At 36.2% G+C, this 19,946-nt stretch overlaps 1 protein-coding gene across 1 annotated transcript in view; it reads left to right on the forward strand.

Annotated features, from left to right (window-relative positions):
- Positions 1 to 19,946, forward strand: part of CACUL1 (CDK2 associated cullin domain 1) — a 69,308-nt gene that overhangs the window by 41,556 nt on the left and 7,806 nt on the right. Inside the window, exons 4-7 of the mRNA XM_017509103.2 lie at positions 4,845 to 4,940; positions 10,357 to 10,459; positions 16,061 to 16,150; positions 19,106 to 19,244. Coding sequence (XP_017364592.1) covers positions 4,845 to 4,940; positions 10,357 to 10,459; positions 16,061 to 16,150; positions 19,106 to 19,244 — 428 coding nt within the window. The remainder of the gene's footprint in view (positions 1 to 4,844; positions 4,941 to 10,356; positions 10,460 to 16,060; positions 16,151 to 19,105; positions 19,245 to 19,946) is intronic.

Consider the following 19,946-nt stretch of genomic DNA (forward strand, 5'->3'; position numbering starts at 1 on the left):
GGCTTGTAGGGTTTCTGCTGAGAGATCTGCTGTGAGTCTGATGGGCTTCCCTTTATGGGTAACCCGACCTTTCTCTCTGGCTGCCCTTAGTATTTTCTCCTTCATTTCGACCCTGGTGAATCTGACGATTATGTGCCTTGGGGTTGCTCTTCTTGACGAATATCTTTGTGGTGTTCTCTGTATTTCCTGGACTTGAATGTTTGCCTGAATGGCACTTATTTCTAACTTCCTAGTAAGCAGATTGGGTTTATTTTAGAAGACTGTTAAAATTTACAGTCCTGTCACTTAAAGGGTTTTGAATAAGCGTTACATGAAATGTACTTTTTTACTCAGTAGAAAAAGCCAAGTGTTCTGACATTTGATTCAGTACAGAAAGTACTTTTTAATACTTATAACCTTTAAGACTTCAGGAGTTCTCGAACAAAAAATTCAATTTTATTTATTCTGTCTGCTATTAAATGTACTTTTTGATCAATGTTCATAGTTTTAACTTTTGGATAAAGTGATCTTTTGTGAAAAGAGAACTTTTTTTTTTTTTGAGATGGAGTCTCACTCTGTTGCCATACTGGAGTACAGTGGTGCGATCTTGGCTCACTGCAACCTCTACCTCCTGGGTACAAGCAAGTCTCCTGCCTCAGTCTCCTGAGTAGATAGGACTACAAGCGCATGGCACCATGCCAGCTAATTTTTGTATTTTTAGTAGAGACAGGGTTTCACCGTGTTGGCTAGGATGGTCTCAATCTCTTGACCTTGTGATCTGCCCGCCTCAGCCTTCCAAAGTGCTGGGATTACAGGTGTGAGCCACCGCGCCCAGCTGAGCATTATTTTAATACAACAGCTTTTAAGATTTTTTTGCACATAATACTTCTACATTTATTTCTTTGAATGCTGAAATATCACTTTTAGAGTTATTCGAAGCAGTTTAGAGAGAGATATTACATATGATTCTGTTCATTAGTTATAGTTAAAAGTTTGCCTATAACATGGAACCATTTTTTCCAAGTTCTTTAGTTAACAAAGAATGCTTTAAAAAATGTTATTAGGCTGGGAGCGGTAGCCCATGGCTATAATCCCAGCACTTTGGGAGGCTGAACTGGGTGGATCACTTGAGGTCAGGAGTTCAAGACCAGCCTGGCCAACATGGTGAAACCCTGTCTCTACTAAAAATACAAAAATTAGTTGGGTGTGGTTGTGCACACCTGTAATCCCAGTTACTGGGAGGCTGAGACAAGGGAATCACTTGAACTGGGAAGGCGGAGGTTGCAGTGAGCCCAGATGACACCATTGCACTCCAGCATGGGTGACAGAGTGAGACTCCATCTCAAAAACAAAGAAACAAAAATGTTGGATTTTTTTTGAAGCATTAGACAAATGAGTAGTTAATTCAGAAAGGAGTTTATTTATTAATTGCATATATATGCCTGTGTAATAACATTTTCAAAATACAATATTTTCTTTGATTTCATCACATCCTGGAAGTAGTACAGCTAGTACTTTTCCTATTTTGGATGTATGGACATTGAAATTTAGAGGGCAGAATGAATTTCTTAATGTCATACAGCCTTGTTAAGTAAGAATTTAGGTTTAAACAATGCTAAGTTAGATTTAGAGTCAAAGTTTAGAATTAACGAGACTTCTTGCAAAACAATGCATTCTGTATCTATCTGTATGTTCTAGGCGCTATGGTCAGCACTGGAGATGCACAGATAAGACACGAATCTTATCCTCAGAGACTTGAAGGTAGTGGCAGAGACTACTCACTGAGGGAAGTAGTGCAGTGGTGCCCCACTGAAGGGTCATGTAATTCAGATAGTTTTGAAGGAATGGCTAGGAGAAGTTAGCCAGCAGAGTGGGTGCGAAGAGAGATGGTCAGGTAGAAAGAACAGTGAGGGAGGTCTTATGTCTTTTGGGAAGTTCTAGTATTTCCATTGTCAGTTCTATTGTGTGCTACCTGTGGCAACAACGCAGACTGTGCAGCCAGAGGTAAACACTTGTGCCCTACGCTGAGAAGTTTGTAAAAAGGTGCCAAAGTGGAATTTAAGTATATGTAGAAGGCCTTGGATTGATCATAGAGTTGGAGTTCTTGGGTCTATTTATTGTGGAATTGTAGACAAGTGACTCTTTCTGAGCCCCCATCACCTCATCTGTAAAATGCAAATGACATTCAATTTATAGGCAGTTAGAAGGACTAAGAAAAAGAAGTGGGCTGGGTGTGGTGGCTCACACCTGTATTCCCAGCCCTTTTTGAGGCTGAGGCAGAAGGGTTGCTTGAGCCCAGGAATTTAAGACCAGCCTGGGCAATATGGCAGGACTCTATCTCTACCAAAAACAAAAACAAAAAAACAAATTAGCCAGGCCTAGTGCTGCATACCTGTAGTCCCAGCTACTTAGGAGGCGGCTGAGGTAGGAGGATCAGTTGAGCCTGAGAGGCCGAGGCTGCCATGAGCTGTAATCATGGTACTGCACTCCAGCCTAGATGACGGCAAGACCTATCTCAAAAATGTACCAAAAAAAAAAAAAAAAAAAAAAAAAAAAAAAAAAAAAAATAAAAAAAAAAAAAAAAAAAAAAATTTAAGAAATGTAAATAAAAGCGCTTAGCATGCATCAAACCTGTAACTACTCAGTAACAGGTGAATTAGAAGTAAAGACAATTCTTTATGCATATATAAGATTCTACGTAGAACTGAAATATGAATCTAATTTGAAAACAGTATCAAAATATCTAAACATTTCTGAAACAGCTTAGTTGAAGTGGTCTTATAATTTCATGTTTAAAAATTTAAAATTTAGGAATCCTTCTGTGTGGCATTTCTTAATATCCATTTTTGAAAGCAGGACTTTATGTGTAAGATGTGGTTGATAGGCTGTGGGGCTGCCACAAGTTCTTGTGTAGAATCAGTTTTGTTTGCATTGTGTTTTGTACCACACTCATCCCCCAACACTGACCCACAAATGAATTCCTAGTTGGAAGACCTGGATGTGTCATTTGCTAACAGTCTAATCTTAGACAAATTACTGGCTATTTAGGTCTTTCTTTAGTGTTAAAATGGGACCTAACTAATTTAGCTTTAGGTATAGAATAGCATGAAATCGTGCATGGGTACACTTTTGTAAAACACAGTGTCTTTTGTTGGGCTGCCACAACAAAATACAGTTGACCCTTGAGCAACACGGGTTTGAACTGCGTAGGTCCACTTATCCACGGATTTTCTCCCATCCCTGACACAGCAAGACCAACCCTCTTCCCACCGTGGAGATGAGGATGAAAATCTTTATGACGATATACTTCCACTTAATGAATAGTAAATATATTTTTTCTTCTTGATGATCCTAATATTTTCTTTGCTCCAGCTTACTTTATTGTAAGAATACAGTATAAATGATATATGTAATATGTAGAATATGTGTTAATTGACTGTTAACGTTATCAGTGAGACTTCTGGTCAACAGTAGGCTATTGGTTGTTAAATTTGGGGGGAAGTGAAAATTTATACACAGATTTTTTGACTGTGTTTTGGGTGTTGACTCCCCTAACCCTCTGGTTTTTCAAGGGTCAACTGTAATATAGACTGCTTGGCTTAAACAAAGAAATTTGTTTATCACAGTTCTGGAGGTTATGAAGTCCAAGACAAAGGTACTTCCTATTCAGTTCCGGGTGAGGGCCCTTTTCTGGGTTTGTAAATGGCTGCCTTCTCACTGCAGTCCTCACGTGGCCTTTTTTTCTGAGCCATGTGGGAGGAACAAGAGCCTGAGCATTCTGATGTTTCTTCTTTTAAGGACACTAATCCTATAGCATCAGGGCTCTACCCTATGACTTCGTGTAGCCTTAATTACTGCCTTATTCCTAATATGACGTTACTAGGGGTTTAGGGCTTCAACATATGAATTTTGGAGGAACACAGTCTATATTCAGTCTATAACATATAAAAAAGTTGGAAGTATTCTCTTTTGATGGTTTTGATTTGGTATTTTGTAAAAGCGAGTTAATAGAGGCATGTATTTTACTATTCTACAAAGCTGTAGGTGTACATGGGTCATTTGCATCAAGGCTTTCTAACCTATATTTATAATTGATTAGCTACAGAAGTGGTTTACAACCAAGTTAGTATAGAAATCGGAATATGACTGTGCCTAAGGTAATTATAAATTTCATTAGCCATTCTAATAGTACATTAAGCCTATACTACTTACTTGAATATCTTCTCAACTGATTCCAGGTTCAAATATAGTTTGGTTTCTATATGGAATAACTATGTAATTCAGTAATAGTTCTTAAAAATCATGTTATTTATCTTTGAGTACATCTTTTTCTTTGAGACAAAGTCTCACTCTTTTGCCCAGCCTGTAGTGCAGTGGTGTGATCTCGGCTCACAGAACCCTCTGCCTCCAGGTTCAAGTGATTCTCTTGTCTGAGCCTCCCAATCGGCTGGGATTACAAGTGCCCATCACCACACCTGGCTAACTTTTATATTTTTAGTAGAGATGGGGTTTCACCATGTTGGCCATGCTGGTCTTGAACTGCTGACCTCAAGTGATCTGCCCATCTCAGCCTCCCAAAAGGATTACAGGTGTGAGCCACTGTGCCCAGCCTGAGTGCACCTTTTTATTCAGTAAGAGAGCAAACCTTTTAATTAACGTGTTAAGGTTACAGAGCTTTTGAAGATGGCTAAACCTCAGTTTTACACAGCAGATTTTGGAACAAAGGGAGAAATCTTTTTTGTTGTTGCTGTTGTTGTTGTGAATCACAGTATGAGTTTTTAATTCCTTCTGTTTGTATTTCAGATTGTGGTGGAAGGTCTTTCCCTGGTTTCCCAGAATGATCACACTTCTGTTCTTTCTCACAGGCCAGCCCTCCAGATCTCTATATTGAAAGATTTAATATAGCTCTTGGACAATATATGGGAGCATTGCAGAGCATTGTGCCTCTTTTCATATATATGGTAAGTTAGAGCCCCTTCCTCCCCAAATACCTAGGTGTATTGGTCAGAGCACAAATAGATGCAAAGTTAAGTCTGTTGTTTTTCTTTTACTACGTTTGTGTTAGAAATGGAAATTAAGTATTTCAGTCATGTTTGATAGTTGTTGACATAGAAGAATTTTAGTTATTTCTCCTTTTTCTCCTTTGAAATTCCATAAGTAACAATTGCTGAATAGACAAGTAGGCATTAAGATGAGTAGTCACCCACAGGAGTATTTTATTTCTGCTATGTGGAAGGCACTGTGTTTCATTCTAGAAAAATAAAGATATATAAGATTTCTTGTCCTCAGAAAGTAAAATGCTAATAAAGTCATTCCATAAAAAAGTAGAACAGTAAAACATTGCTGCCATTCTGATGATTTGGAGAGTTATGCTATCAGTATAATCTGTAGATTGTGACTTTGTAGATCAGCTTCCTCCCTGTTTTAAATATATAGAGCCATAGAGTCTTAATGTTAGTGCTCCTGTTGAATGGAGGAGCCCTTAGGAACCATGATCCCAAGTTCCTCTTTATTAGACTAGTGAATGGGATGTTCAGGTTGATCCTACTTTCTGTGGCATGTAGGTTGCTGTATGTGGATAGCAATCTTAAAAAGGACTTATTCTCCATAAAATGCACTTAACAAAAACAAAACACAACTACCCCTACCTCTCATTTAGAAGGAACTTTCCAAAAGAGTACTTCATTGTTTTCATTTACACTTATTTCTTGGTTACTGACAACAATTTTAAAAGTTAATATGAGTTTTGTAGTCAATATAATTCCAGAAAAACTAGATTTTACTGAGAAAGAAATGTATAAAAAGGCTTTTCTTTGGTTTAAGTGCCAGAACTCCTTTATGAATCATGAAACTAAGGAAAAATATTATTGATGGCACTAGGAGTAAGTGTGTCTAGGTTAGTGGAATTAACTTTTTGAGAAGAATGCTTAAGCCTGGGAGGTAGCTACATCGTATCGTTTTGGTGAAATCCTATCATGGGCTACTCATCAGGAGTGTATGTTAGGTAGTAACTCTTGTACTGATAGAGCAAACATTTTATTTCCATGCCTGCAGACTCCTTATTCTTGCTGTTTTAAAGTTTTCAGTGGAGACCAGATATGCAAATGGAGCTGAAGGACAGGGCTTACTTGTGGATAAAGGAGTTAAGGGTGGGTGAATAGGTTTCCTGATTTGCATGTCTGCTATTTTAATGGCATTTACCAGTTAAGCATATTGGCTAGGTGCATTCGTAATAAAAACAAAAGTCTAATTTGTCATAGAGTCAAAAGGTAAATGGCAAATTTATTTAAAAATATAGATTAAGTCAGGAAAGTGATTTATGCTTTTCTGCATTGCCATTGTTGCTTTCTAAAACTTTATGGTAGGATCTTGGGGTTTAAGAAGCCTGTGTCAATTAAGAATAAATGAACTTCAAATTTACTTTTTCAGCTAGCAGAATTCAAATAAAGGATCTTAGATTGCAAAGCTTAACTATAGCTTTTCTTATAGATTAAGAGCTTGAATTTGCTTTGTAGTTACTTTTGAAAATTTGTTTTTATTGTCCGGAAGATAGAAATTCTTTGAACTTTGGTAGTGCTTTGTTGGAAAAGTATATTATTTAAAGAAAATAGTTTGAAGTATTAACCTACTAGTGCCATAATAAGCCAAGTTTCCTTTGACAACACAGAAACAAATTTTTAAAAACATTTCTTATCAAAATTAGTGTCTTGTTAGAAGTCTATGTGAATATCAAGAAATTGTCATTAAACTAGAAAATAAATTGTATCTAAGGTCTTGTTGAAATAAAGATATATTTTTGTTTACAAGTTTGGAATTTAACATTATTGTACCTGAGACAAAGTTGAAAAGATGTAGAATAGTTTGAGTTTCTAAGTACTTCTGAAGTTTTCATACTGTTTCTTTTTAATGTTTCTAGTTGCTTGTATAGAAAGGGTATATTAAAATGTTGTGCATTCAGGTCTTAAATGTCAATAGGATAATATACCTGGAGAGAAAAGCACTATAAATGCAGAAAATTTTTTGGGGGAGTTAAATAGTTATATTATTTTTTGTTCTTGAATATAAACTACAGAGTCTGAAAGAGATGGCTAATTTATTTTAAAGACTTTAAAGTATACTGCCAGATCAACTTTTGCTTTAAATTTTGATTTAAAAATTTGAATTGTGAAAATAGCTTGAAATTTTTATTAAATTTTCATTAGATATTTATTTCCAAAGGGGAAAATATTTAGAAATGAAATGCACAAGACAGCTAACTTAATCTCTTCTGATAAAATTTATATAGGAAAAAAATAAGAAGAATGAACTTCAAACTTACTCTGAATTTCAGCTAGCAGAAATCACGTATGAGGCCTTTCTAAGGCAGGATTTTTCTTCTTGGTCACTTTTCAAGCCAGGGACCCCTGGCCAGCAATGCCCCACCTGGGCCTTGCTCAGCTACACTGGTGTATCTCAGCTAACCTGTGTTATAGTTTGTAGCCACGATCTTGTACTGCGCCCAAGAAGAATGAGAATGTGCTGAACCTTGGAGGGTGAGGAAGGTAGAAAAGAATTTTATTGAGCAGTGAAACAGCTTTCAGTGGAGAGAGGTTGCAGGAGTGGTGTGGCTGGGTAGGTCTGGGGCCTTTTACGGCCTCAGAATGTGGAGTGCATGCTGATTGGTTTGTGAATATGTAAGAAAGGTTAAAGTGAAGACACCACTCAAAGGTGGGCTCAACAGTTTAGAAAACCCATTAGGAAAGGGTAAGTATATGTAAAATAGGTGAAGGGTGGGGATCAGTTAGAGAGTAGTGTGCCAAACAGGAAGACAAGTTCTCAGTCCCATCCAAGGATTTAACTTTTAGCTTGGCTTTCAGGCTTTAAACTGTCTTTGGCTTGGAGGCTGGGTTTCACCGGACACCCACCCCTAGGGTTTTGGCTGCCTCCTGTTGCTATCACTACCTGATATTAAAATGAATGAGAAGGCTCCGATAATTAATAATGTTTGTCATTGGTGTCAGGGATGGACAGATCAAAGTAACAGAGCCCAGAAATAAGCTGAAGTAAATGTAGAAGTTTAATAAGAAAGGTGACATTTCAGATCAATAAGGAAGGAGTAGATTATTCCACACCAAGTGTTAGGACAACTGGTAGTTATTTGGGAGTGGAGTGTGGGGGAGTCCGATTACTGCCTTCTCCTCTAAAAAGTGTGTGTGTGTGTGTGTGTGTGTGTGTGTGTGTGTGTGTGTAGATGGGATCTCACTATGTTATCCAGGCTGGTCTCTAACATCCATCCACCTTAGCCTCCCAAAGTGCTAGAATTGTAGGCATAAGCCTAAATAGGCATGAGCACCTAGCCACTACCTTATTCTTTGTAAAATATTTTAAATGGAATAAGTTTTAAAAAATGAAATGTTAGCTAACTATTATAGGAGAAGTCATGCATAGTCTTAGAGTGAAAAAAGGCCTTTCTCAATGAGACCCAAATCTAGGAGTTATGAAAGAAAATATTAGACTATGACAATACAAAATTTTGGAAACCTTTGTGTAGTAAAATAGCATAAGCCAAAAGTAAGTGGGAAAAAAGACAGAAGTTTGCTTTCCTTGATAATCAGCTTTCATGAATTGGAAAAAGATAAAGAACCTTATTTTTCTGTTGAAAAATGGACAAAGCATATCAACAGACAGTTCCCAGGAAAAAATTATGAACATGAAAATATACCCAATATCATAATTTAAGAAATAAAAATAACTTATTTTAGTGAAACTGGAAAGGTTTGGTCAATATTCAGTTCTGGTGAATCTGTAGAGAAACAAGCTCCTCACTCTTTTGGTAGAAATGTAAATTGTAAAGCCTCTTTGGCATTATTGTTAAGAGTTTAAAATGCAAAAATCTGACTCAAGAATTGTACGTCTAGGAATTTACTATACAAATAAACTCATAAATACATACATTTATATATATGAATTATGCAGGTTTAAAATAGCAGAACATTGAGGAACGTTTGTATTCTGATCAGTAGGGGACTATTTAAAAAATTTATGGAAGACAGAAAAATATGCAATTAAAAGTAACACAACTCGGTTTTTTTAGAGAAGAATTTTCCAGGATACATTATTAGATGAAAAAGCAAGGTAATGCAGTGTTTAATATTTTCTCACTAGTTTTAGGAGGAAAAAAGCACATCCATGTATATGCAAGGAACATCTTAGAAAGAATTTACCGAAGTTTTCCCAGTGTAGAATGGGACCTTTTGGGAATGGGTTAGAGGATCTGTATTGAGAAACTTTTTATTGCATACTCTTTTGCATGCTTTCTATTTTTTAACCATGTGCATCTTATTTTTGTATATTTTTTAAAGAGACAGAAAAAAACTTGTGTTAAGAATTAAGTGGCTGGGCGTAGTGGCTCACATCTGTGATCCCAGCTACTCAGGAAGGTGAAGTGGGAGGCCAGGCGTTTGAGACCTGCCTAGGAAATGTAGTGAGACCCTATCTCTAAAAAAAAATTTTTTTTAAATCAAATTCAGAGAGAGCAACTTGTTAGCATTCCTCTATGTGTTTTCTACTTTTCTGCATCCAGTTAACACTTAAATATGAAAAAATTCTCTTTTGACTTGCCAGTAATTCTAGTCAGGATTTCAGCTGCAAGAAACAGAAAACATGATTCAAAATGATTTAAGTAAATAAGGAAAAGTATTGTCTCTTGTAAGAAAACTCCAAAAATAAGGCTGTGTCCAGGGTTGGTTGAATCTGTGGTTCAACAGCGTTACTAAGGACTTGGTTTTTGGCCTCTTTGCTGTCCATAACATCTGTTTCATCCTGTTCCCCTTATGGTTATAAGATAGCTGCAAGAGATTTTTTTCCTCATGCCAAGGTTTCCCTAAGTCTGCTTGGGCTGTCCTGAGTGTCTACCTCTGAACCAAAAGTGGTCTCCAGGGAGTGCCAGAAGCTGAAAGACTTAGACTAATCAGTGAAATTGAGTGTGTGCTGGGGAGTCAGCCAGTGCATGTCCACAGCCTTTCAATCCAGATCATTGGGGTGGGGTACTTTTCATTAGTGTTTCTCCATGTTGTCTTTAGATGACGTATTTTTAAAGAGTGTTGCACACAGTGTGGTTCTACAGTGTTTATATTTCCCTCTCTAGTTAATGTTGGATGTCTCCTAGTATTCTTTTGGAGATGTATGGTTCAAAACAATTTTTTTTGTTGTTTTCAACCCCATGCCAGAAAGACAAGTAACTAATAACTGCAGGGCTTTTATTGTTGGATGTTGAGTTTTTCTGTTTTAATTGCTGCCTTTATACATTGTTTTCTAAAATAATATTTAGTGCTCCAGTTTATTAGACTAATCATTTCCCCAATTAATACACAAAAAAGATTTTATTTTGTTTTTCAGAATAAGTTTTACATCGAAACCAAGCTTAACAGAGACTTAAAAGATGACCTTATAAAGCTGTTTACGGAACATGTTGCAGAAAAGCACATTTACAGCCTAATGCGTAAGTAATTCAGCTTACAGGGGTGAGATAAGACTAACAATGATCTTTCCTTTTTCTTTTTTTTGGTCTGAGAGTATTGTCATATGAGCCCCAATGTTAACTTCTTCTGAACCAGATAGCAGGAAGTGTTGAAGCCAACCCGAGACACTGCAGAATTAAAAATGGGACTTGAAGGTCACCCGGTAAACAGCTTTACCAGGTCATTGGACAGTGCCCTTGTGTCTGCCCTAATAACTTGTTGCCACGACCACCCCCTTTTCTTTCCTGACAGTGGGGAAAGTTCAATTCTAACTTTACTACCAGTGACTCTAGAAGGAGTACCGTGTTATTTCTTTAAAATGGTAGTACAGAATCCTCTCTGATTTTTACTCTTTAGTGCAGAAATCCTTCTCTAGTCTGGTTCTGTCATGTATTCTCCATTTTAGGCAAACTTCGCCTCTTGTACCCTGAGTTTTCTCTCCTGTGAATTAGGATTTGTAAAATATTTAATGTGGCTGTATAGATTATTAAGAACATTAAGCTCAGTTAGTTTCTTCTCTCTCCATTCTTGAGTCCTCTTTGCAGTAGGTGGCATCTCATCCTACCTTTCCTGAAAGAATATACTTCTCCAGGTGGAGTTAGGAAGTCCCTGTAACCTAATGTCTCAGCAGCCTTTTAGCTCATATCTTTTGCAGCATATCATTTTTTTGAATGTGGTTTATATTTGGGTTGGCAGTATGTATTTTTGCTTTCCTATTAGTCATAATTAGTGTCTACGACAATGAACTTTTACCAGAATTTATGGAAGAATCGTTCTAAGCTTGACCATAAACTTTTTTTTCATTTTTGATGTCAAATTAAGTGAAGGAATTATCGAGCATGGGGCTAGTTTAGAAAGGCAGGTGTTTTTTTTTTTTTCAAAGAATAGTGTAGTTGAAGATAATATACATTTCATTATTATGCTCCCAAGAGATTCCAGAATCAGAAAAGAGGCCTAGAATCTTGGGAATACAACAGCTTTTTTTTTTTCTTTTTTTAAGGGTGGTAGATGTTTGTGAACATCTTTAAACGTTGTCTCATTAGGTATTCCAGGTATTATAACCACTTAAGTATTTCCTGATACTGACATTATTTTTTTGCTTGCATGACAAAATAGAGCATTTTGAAATCTTGTTAAAGTTCTATAGAGAAGTGCTACCATTTGGTAGAAAAAAACCTGTCTACTTTGTAAATATGTTTTTATATTTGCCAGTAATTTGGAAACTAATTTTATTAGACATATGCAAAGAGAATATAGTAGTCCAGATCTGGTGAGAGAAAACATAATAATATTGTCTGGTTTTCAATAAAAATTACACTTAAAGGTGGATATACCTTTTTATTTCCAAGTGAACAGAAAAGGCCCTTAAGCTTTTGTAAACTGGACAGAACTGAGTTTATCAGATATTTATTGAGCAATTATCAGGCATTGGGATACAAAAAGTGATGACTGGCCTCATTGGTTTGAGCTTCAGAACAAGGGACAATGTTTAACAGTATTATGTGGATCATCATCAAAAGGTTTAAACACATGCACTGCTTATATGTGGTAGAACCTATGCTTTACAAATATTTAACCCTATAGGATAGGGTTAAATAAGTTTTATAGGTGGAGAAACAGAGACAAAGAGAGATTAAAATTTAAACCAGAATAGCACAGCTATTAATGTCTTGTTTCTACTTACACAGTTTTATGTCATCCCTTTACCGCAGCAAAACAAATAATTATGTTCAATTTCTGTAATTTTCTACAATCTGACCAGTATTTCCTTCCTGTGGCTTCAGATAGATCTGGAAAGCTGGTGTTCCATTTATTGGTGTATAACAAATTACTCAGAAACATAGTGGCTTCAAATAGTAATAGTCTTTTATTTTGCTCTGTAGCTTGGGAGGACTTGGTGGGGTAGTTTATCACTGCTCTGCTCAGCATTGGCTGATGTGACTCAGCTGGCGGCTGGGGCTTTCAGTGTGCCTCATTCACGTGGCTGGCAAGTTGGTGCTAGCTTTTGGTCCCTCTGTGTTTCCTTCATGAGTGAGTATCCCAAGATACAGGAAATGGAAACTACTGGTTTCTTAGGTCCTGGGCTCAGAAACTGGCACAGTGCAACTTTTGCTGTATTCTGCTGGGTGAGCGATTACAGATCCCAAATTCCAGGAGAGAGGAATGTGTCCCACCTCTTGAGAGGAGGCATGTCAGAAGAATTTAGGAGCCATGTCTTAAAACCAGTACAAAAATGTAAAATGAATACTGTCTCTGTTAATAAAGAATCCGTTCTTGAGTGCCCTATATTATTCGTTATTAGTATGTTTCATGATGAAGACAGTGACTTCTTACTGGAGATAAAGCTAGTTTTCTCTTGGCTCCATGGTGTAATCATTTTTATACATATTTGCTTATAAAATAGTTTGTTTTTTGGCTGGTAGTAAAATTATTTTCCTTTGAAATTATTTGAATTAAACTCTGAAAGCTATAGAACTACTGGGATCTATTGTTAAGGTATTTACATAGTGTGTCGGTGATTCTGATCAAATGTAACAATAAATGTGTAGTATAGGGTAAATTAATGGTAAAAATTTCCTGGGAAAAGATAGTGTGTTGATTTTTGCAGTGGAAGATTTATAGTTCAGTTTGCATAATGTTTTAAATAATTACGATTTAGTTAATTTTCTTAGGCAATTCTGCCTTTTAGTTAAAAGCATTGTAGTTTGAGATTTTTTGAAGCCAAGCATATTTTCAGTTTTGATTTTAAGAATTGCTTTTCGGCCGGGCACGGTGGCTCATGCCTGTAATCCCAGCACTTTGGCAGGCTGAGGCAGGTGGATCACGAGGTCAAGAGATCGAGACCATTCTAGCTGACATGGTGAAACCCTGTCTCTACTAAAAATAAAAAATTAGCTGGGCTTGGTGGCATGTGCCTGTAGTCTCAACTACTCAGGAGGCTGAGGCAGGAGAATTGCAGTGAGCTAAGATCATGCTACTGCACTCCAGCCTGGGCGACAGAGTGAGACTCCGTCTTAAAAACAAAAGCAAAAAAGAACTGCTTTTCAAATTAATGAAGGAGAGAATCCTCTGGGCAAGTGTGTAGCACCGTGAAATACTTGAAAGAGCAGAGGAGATTGGTTCTGGTCTCAATTCAGGTATCAAAAAGGTGTGTGACTTTCAGCAAGACGCTTAACCTGTCTAGACTTTAATGTTGCAATCTGGAAAGAAAGCGATTAGGATTAGAAGTGATCTAGTGTTTAAATTCTATGGTTTATTGATGTCTGTGGGATGACCGTTGCATATAAATAAGCATTTTTGGTATTGGTATGAAGTAGAGTACAGAATTTAGAGTGAAACACAAGTTTTTGAACCTCTTCTGCCTCTAGTTTAGCTCTGTGACTTCAGATGAATTAGTCAATAAGGGATTTTTGTTTTGTTTTAGCCTTAGTTTCCTTACCTGTTTAAAAATATAAAGGTAGATGACAAAGCTCGTAAGAATTAAACATACGTGAAGTACCTAGCACTTGCTAAATATATAGTACTCTTTCCTCCCTCAAGTTACCACACCCAAACTGCCATTTCTTTTTCCTTAAAAGGGGAGATTAACTAGAAATTCTTTTAAGATTTAAACACTGTTTTTCTAAAAAGAGTAAGTAGAGATTTGAGTGAAATGTTACACCTTCTCAATTCTAATTATCTTCTGTTATTTAATGTAATCATTTAAAATCTATTTCAAGTTAATTTGTGTACATTTTATGTGTATATCTTTGTATTTATCATTTCTTCATAGCTCTCAAATTTGACATAGGTGATCACAATTATGGTAGGGGTTGTTTGCAAATGTATATACTTGACCACATAACGAATATGTGGTTGGATATGAAGAGTTGGTGGGAGCAAGGCTAATTGGAGGTCAAAACGATTGATAAAAAAGGAAGATGGATTAATAGAGAGCTTGGATGATGGATACTTGTTGAAATTAGAGAGAACCTTATGAGTATAAGAAACTCTGAAAACCTAACACTTAGAATTTAGATTTTTTTTTTTTTTTGAGATGGAGTTTTGCTCTGTCACCAGGCTGGAGTGTAATGGTGCCATCTCAGTTCACTGCAACCGCCGCCTCCTGGGTTCATGCGATTCTCCTGCCTCAGCCTCCTAAGTAGCTGGGACTGTGGGTGCAGACCACTACACCTGGCTAATTTTTGTGTTTTTAGTAGAGATGGGATTTCACCATGTTGGCCAGGCTGGTCTCAATCTCTTGACCTCGTGATCTACCTGCCTTGGCCTCCCAAAGTGCTGGGATTACAGGTGTGAGCCACCACGCCCAGCTAGAATTTCAATTTTTAAACATTGCATAAAGCAACATGATTTTATGAAATGCTTAGCATTTGCCTTTGCCAAACTTTCCCAACCCGTGGCCTGTGAACCCCATGCCGCCCAGTACGGCTTTGAATGCTGCCCAACACAAATTTGTAAACTTTCTTAAAACAAGTTTTTTTTGCAATTTTTTTTTTAAGCTCATCAGCTGTCATTAGTATTAGTGTATTTTATTTGTGGCCCAAGACAGTTCTTCTTCCTGTGTGGCCCAGGGAAGCCAAAAGATTGGACATCCCTGGTGGTCTATGCCGTTAAAATTGTAACTATCTACTGATGATAAAATTGGAAGGATAAACTTGAACAGTGCACCTCTGATGGCCTTCATCAGTACATTCAAACATAACTCACATTGTATGTTTGAGACTATAAAATCTTCATTGGCCTAGTAAGATGGCATTTCCCTTTTTGGAAAGCCATGGATGGAGCAAAATCAGTTTATATATGATGTTACAGTCGTGGCTTAGAGTAAAATCATACCACATGTTTTGTTGTTGTTACTAGCAAATGCAGGTCTTTGAGATAAATTAAAAATGAGTCATTTTAGGTCAGTAGTACCTGTTCACTAATCAATGGAATTCAGTTGTATTTGTTAGTGATCTAATCTAGAGAATTATTCCTACTCATTAAAAACTTTAAAAATGTTTGTGTGGCAGTAGATAACCTAAAAGAAAACTGACTCTGTTGTCATCTTCAGAGTCAAGGTCACCAAAGACATGAAATTAAGATGAGCCATTATCATCTCTTGCCCTTAGCTCTTGTAAGAAAATAGTAGATGTAGCTGTAGCATTTGGGGAAATGAATTTCTGTCTCTTACCACAGTTACCAAATAATTGCTAATGGTGATTTAGGGGAAGGAGAAATGATTGAGGGGGGTTATTGCATGACACTTTATTCCCCAAATGTAATGGAAGCACTTTCAGCTCACTTATTCTGTATCATGAATACTAGTGCTTTTAGAAAGCTTTACTTTTTAGAACCTCCATGAATTGATTGATTTCCTTTAGTGTGCCAGCACACCTTCCTGTATTTACCTGTTAGCTTGAGCTACTGCTCTGGATTTAAAAAATAAAATCCTTAGTATATAAATGTTTGATTGGTTTATTGGGCTGTTTCTTTCTTGCAAGTGTTTATGTTTTGGGAGGCTTTGGGAGAAACACTAATGGAGAAATCTTGACAGTCAATATGTGTTATATTCTTTTTAACCGGTTTTTCTCTTATTTCAGCTTTACTTTTAGAAGCCCAGTCAACACCATTTCAGGTCACACCTTCCACTATGGCAAATATTGTGAAAGGCCTGTATACCCTAAGACCAGGTAAACATTTTGTTGGGATTGGAGCTGTTGTTTTTGCACAATCTGTGAGAGAAATACAAGAAGTATTTTCTATTTGTCCCACCTCACACTGCACATACTCACAGACATCCACATTCACAACTCCATCGTCTTAGGCCTGTTAAGTAACTTACGGAAAAGCTACAAGTGTTGGTAAAGTATCGGTCATTTTGTAAGGATGTTCTGGGAAGAGAGAGAATCACGAGAACCAAAGCAAATACCAGACATCACCACAGTCAAAAGCAGAATAAAACATTATAAATTGAAAGGAATCCCAAAGAGCTTTTGTATGTATCTTTCTATAAGCCAGAACCTCAAACTTGTTATAGAGTTGTCTAGCAAATTTTAAAATGTCCATAGGAGAGAGATTTCAGAAGTTATCAGGGCAGAACATTGTTCTACAGTCTATAAACACAAGGGATGCTTTTTACACAGTAATTACCTTTTTGTGAAATTTTTTTGTTTGAGGATTAAACGAAATAAAATATGATATAAAGAGCTTAACACACAGTACCTGATAACATAATAAGCATGCAAACATTAACTGCTGTTATTACTATCCATTTGAGTTTAATGGCTATTTTAATTAATTGATGGCTTGATTGTTTGCTTAATTAATTTAATCGATGTGTCAGAATTTAGCAAGCTGAAATGGAAATCAAGTGAAAACTACAACTGGGGTAGACTGATTTTAAAAATCCCTTCTTAGGCTTCTTTAAATGGTGAATGACTTCTAGAATATTCAGAATTTTTTTTTATTGTTACTTAAATTTGGATCTAGGTTTTGAGCTCTACTCTATGTTTTTTAACAGAAATTACTTGTATAAAGTAGTAAAGATATTTTATTGCATGTATCTAATAAACTGATAGTTTTCTATATCTAGTTTGTCAGAATTTTACAGTTGTGAGATGAAGATGTATCCTGAAATTGTGTGTGTGTACTAGGTTATGAATGATTTTTTTTCCTTTGAAAGCATCTAAGTGCAGTATGACAAATTTGCCTCCCAAGTAGGAAGCTTTATAAGCTCTGGCTTTTATCGTAAGTAACAAAATTGCAAAATAAAGTTAATCACTAAAGGTAGGAAAATATTGTAAGTACATGTTTATCTAAATGCTGTTTTATCCAGGTTCAAGCTCTTGTAACAGGATTTATACTACTTGTAAGGAGAATTCTGTATTTGAGAATCGTCCTTTTGAAAAGGTGAATTTTATCACACGCTAACCTTTTGCTGCCTTGTGCATTTTCTGAGATACTTTAAAACATATTTTGACATTTACATGTCTTGCCAGTACCCATTATGTTCCTGCTTTATTAAAGCAGTTTTATCTACCTGACAGATTAAGGTTAGAATATTTTAAAAGTTGAATTTTGGAAGGGAAAGTTTGTTCCACTGCAGTAGTTCTCAAGTGCTGGTCTTTGTATGACTGTGTCTGAATCACTTAAGAAAGCTTTTTAAACTCTAGATTCCTGGGCTGTCTTCCTTGGAGCTTCTGATGACTTAACCATTTTTGGCATCCAGTCTTTAGAAATAGTTCCAGCAATCCTATCCTGCCCCTTTTCATTTAATATACACGCTTTGTTTCTTCATCTTTATTTTGTGGCAGATGGGTTTGACTTTGCCAGCTCTGGCTGATTGATAAGTAGTTCCCTGTAGCACTATATTGAGATTCTTACTGAAGCCATATTTGAGCTGGGCTGGAAGGAGGGACCTATGGAAAACATTTTGCCACAACTTTCTCCAGGGAGTGACTGAATAGATTGGTCCTTGTATCGTTTGCAGTACTTATTTGCCAACTTTAATTTAGCTATTCTGTTAGACTTCCTTTTGTCACTTTTTTACTTACCACAGACCAAATGTGGCCTTTTCTGATTTATAGTCATTTAATCAGATTATTGTTTTTAAAGTGGGTTTACTGGATTCAAGAGCATTGATATTTTTACGGTTTTTAAATGTACAGCCGAAATGTTTTCCAAGAGGAAAAAAAAACAATTCAGAATGAATAATAGTGTTAATTGAGGACCACCACCAACACCAACAAAGGGAAATACTGTTTTCCCCATGTCCTCGTTACAAGTGGGTGTCCATTCTCTTTAATGGTCACTGAATAAAAGGGAGAGAATATGTTTATTTTAGCTTGATTTTTTTTTTTTTTTTAATATTAACAGGACTATTTTGTTTATATTATGCTTACATGTTCTTTCACTCATTTATCTGATCTTACTGATTTGTATATATTTGTTATAATAAAGATACTAATTCATCTTTGTCATACATGGTACAAGTGTTTTCCTGTGACTTCTTTGCCTTATTTTCTATAGATTAGTGTCTTGATCTTTTAAAAAATAATTTGATAACCATTTTTTTTTTTTACTGTTGTTTATGTATATTTGCTGTAATTTAACATGGGTCAAAAAATATTTTCAAAGTACTGACCAGTTACCTCCAGCCCACTTATTAAATGTTCAGTCCCCCCTACCTTTGGTGTTGCCCTTTTAAAATATGTATTATTTGTACTGTCTTATTCTTGGGCTATATGTTGTTTTAATTAATGGCTAATAAGGCTGATATTTCCACCCACCAACCCCCACTTCCACTTCTGAGTGGAAGTCCCTCCCACTCAGAATTGTTTGATAATCTCATTCATGTTTTCCTCCATAATTTTCTATAAGATTTGTTCAAAAATTTTCTAAGGATTTTCACTAAATGCTTTTAAATTGTAAAATATTAAAATGTCTTTCTTCATACTAAAATTCTTTTTAGAAGGGACATTTAACTTCTTTGTATGTTCTTTACCAGAATGGGATTGCACTAATTTTTTCTGCTGCTTTAAATTTGGCTTATTTTTATTCTTTAAACAAAAGAAAACTTTCCCTTTTCCATTTAATTTGATGTGTTTATCTGATTTCCTTAATGAATCTTTTTCCTTTCCTCACAGAGTGGGTTCAGATGGCTCCAACTCTATTTTCTAAGTTTATTCCAAATATTCTCCCTCCGGCGGTGGAATCTGAACTTTCTGAATATGCTGCTCAAGATCAGAAACTTCAAAGAGAACTTATACAGAATGGTTTTACAAGGCAAGTTGTTTTTTTCCTTTAGTGGTCAAATATGTCCATTTCCTTAGGCCAGTTTGGCCTGACAGGGGAGAAATGTTAAGGCTCTCAGAAAGGGAGGTGACTGGCCAAGAGTCCTGCTGCTGCAAGAAGACATTAGCTCCCTGTCTGTAGAAATGTTGAAGCTTGGCTTTGATTGTGGAAGCTGCCCTTCATTTACATACATTTTGAAGAAGAGATTTCTCATTGGGCGAGCAGCTAGGTGGGCAAGCTCCAAGAGCCCTTTTAACTCTGATTTCTTGTATTAGTCCTGTGCCTATGGAAAAACATTAGAGAACTGTTATGATCTGCTATAATGTACTTGTGACTAACCTAGCAAAGAGGCTTTAAATACTGTATTTCATACCTCCCTTTTTGCCCTAAATTCTAGTGGTTTCTTCTTAAAAAGTAGGGCATCTCTTTGTATGTCCAGAAAATTTGCCTGTTTTGATTTTGATAATTTTTCTAAGTTTTTTATACTTCATTATCATCGTGATATCACAGAAAGGCTTGTAGAGTGCATTTTTCAACTAAAATACATTATTATAAAATTTTGGGGATTCTCTATGAGAAAATAGCCTGTATCACCAAATCATTTAAGGGCACAGTAATATCTTGTGTTTTTATAATCCTTACTCTTAGCATGTCTAGATACTTCAATGTATCTTCTTTCATTTGGCTTCCTGA

The sequence above is a fragment of the Cebus imitator genome, unplaced genomic scaffold (genome assembly GCF_001604975.1).
Source record: "Cebus imitator isolate Cc_AM_T3 unplaced genomic scaffold, Cebus_imitator-1.0 Scaffold406, whole genome shotgun sequence".
NCBI lineage: Eukaryota > Metazoa > Chordata > Mammalia > Primates > Cebidae > Cebus > Cebus imitator.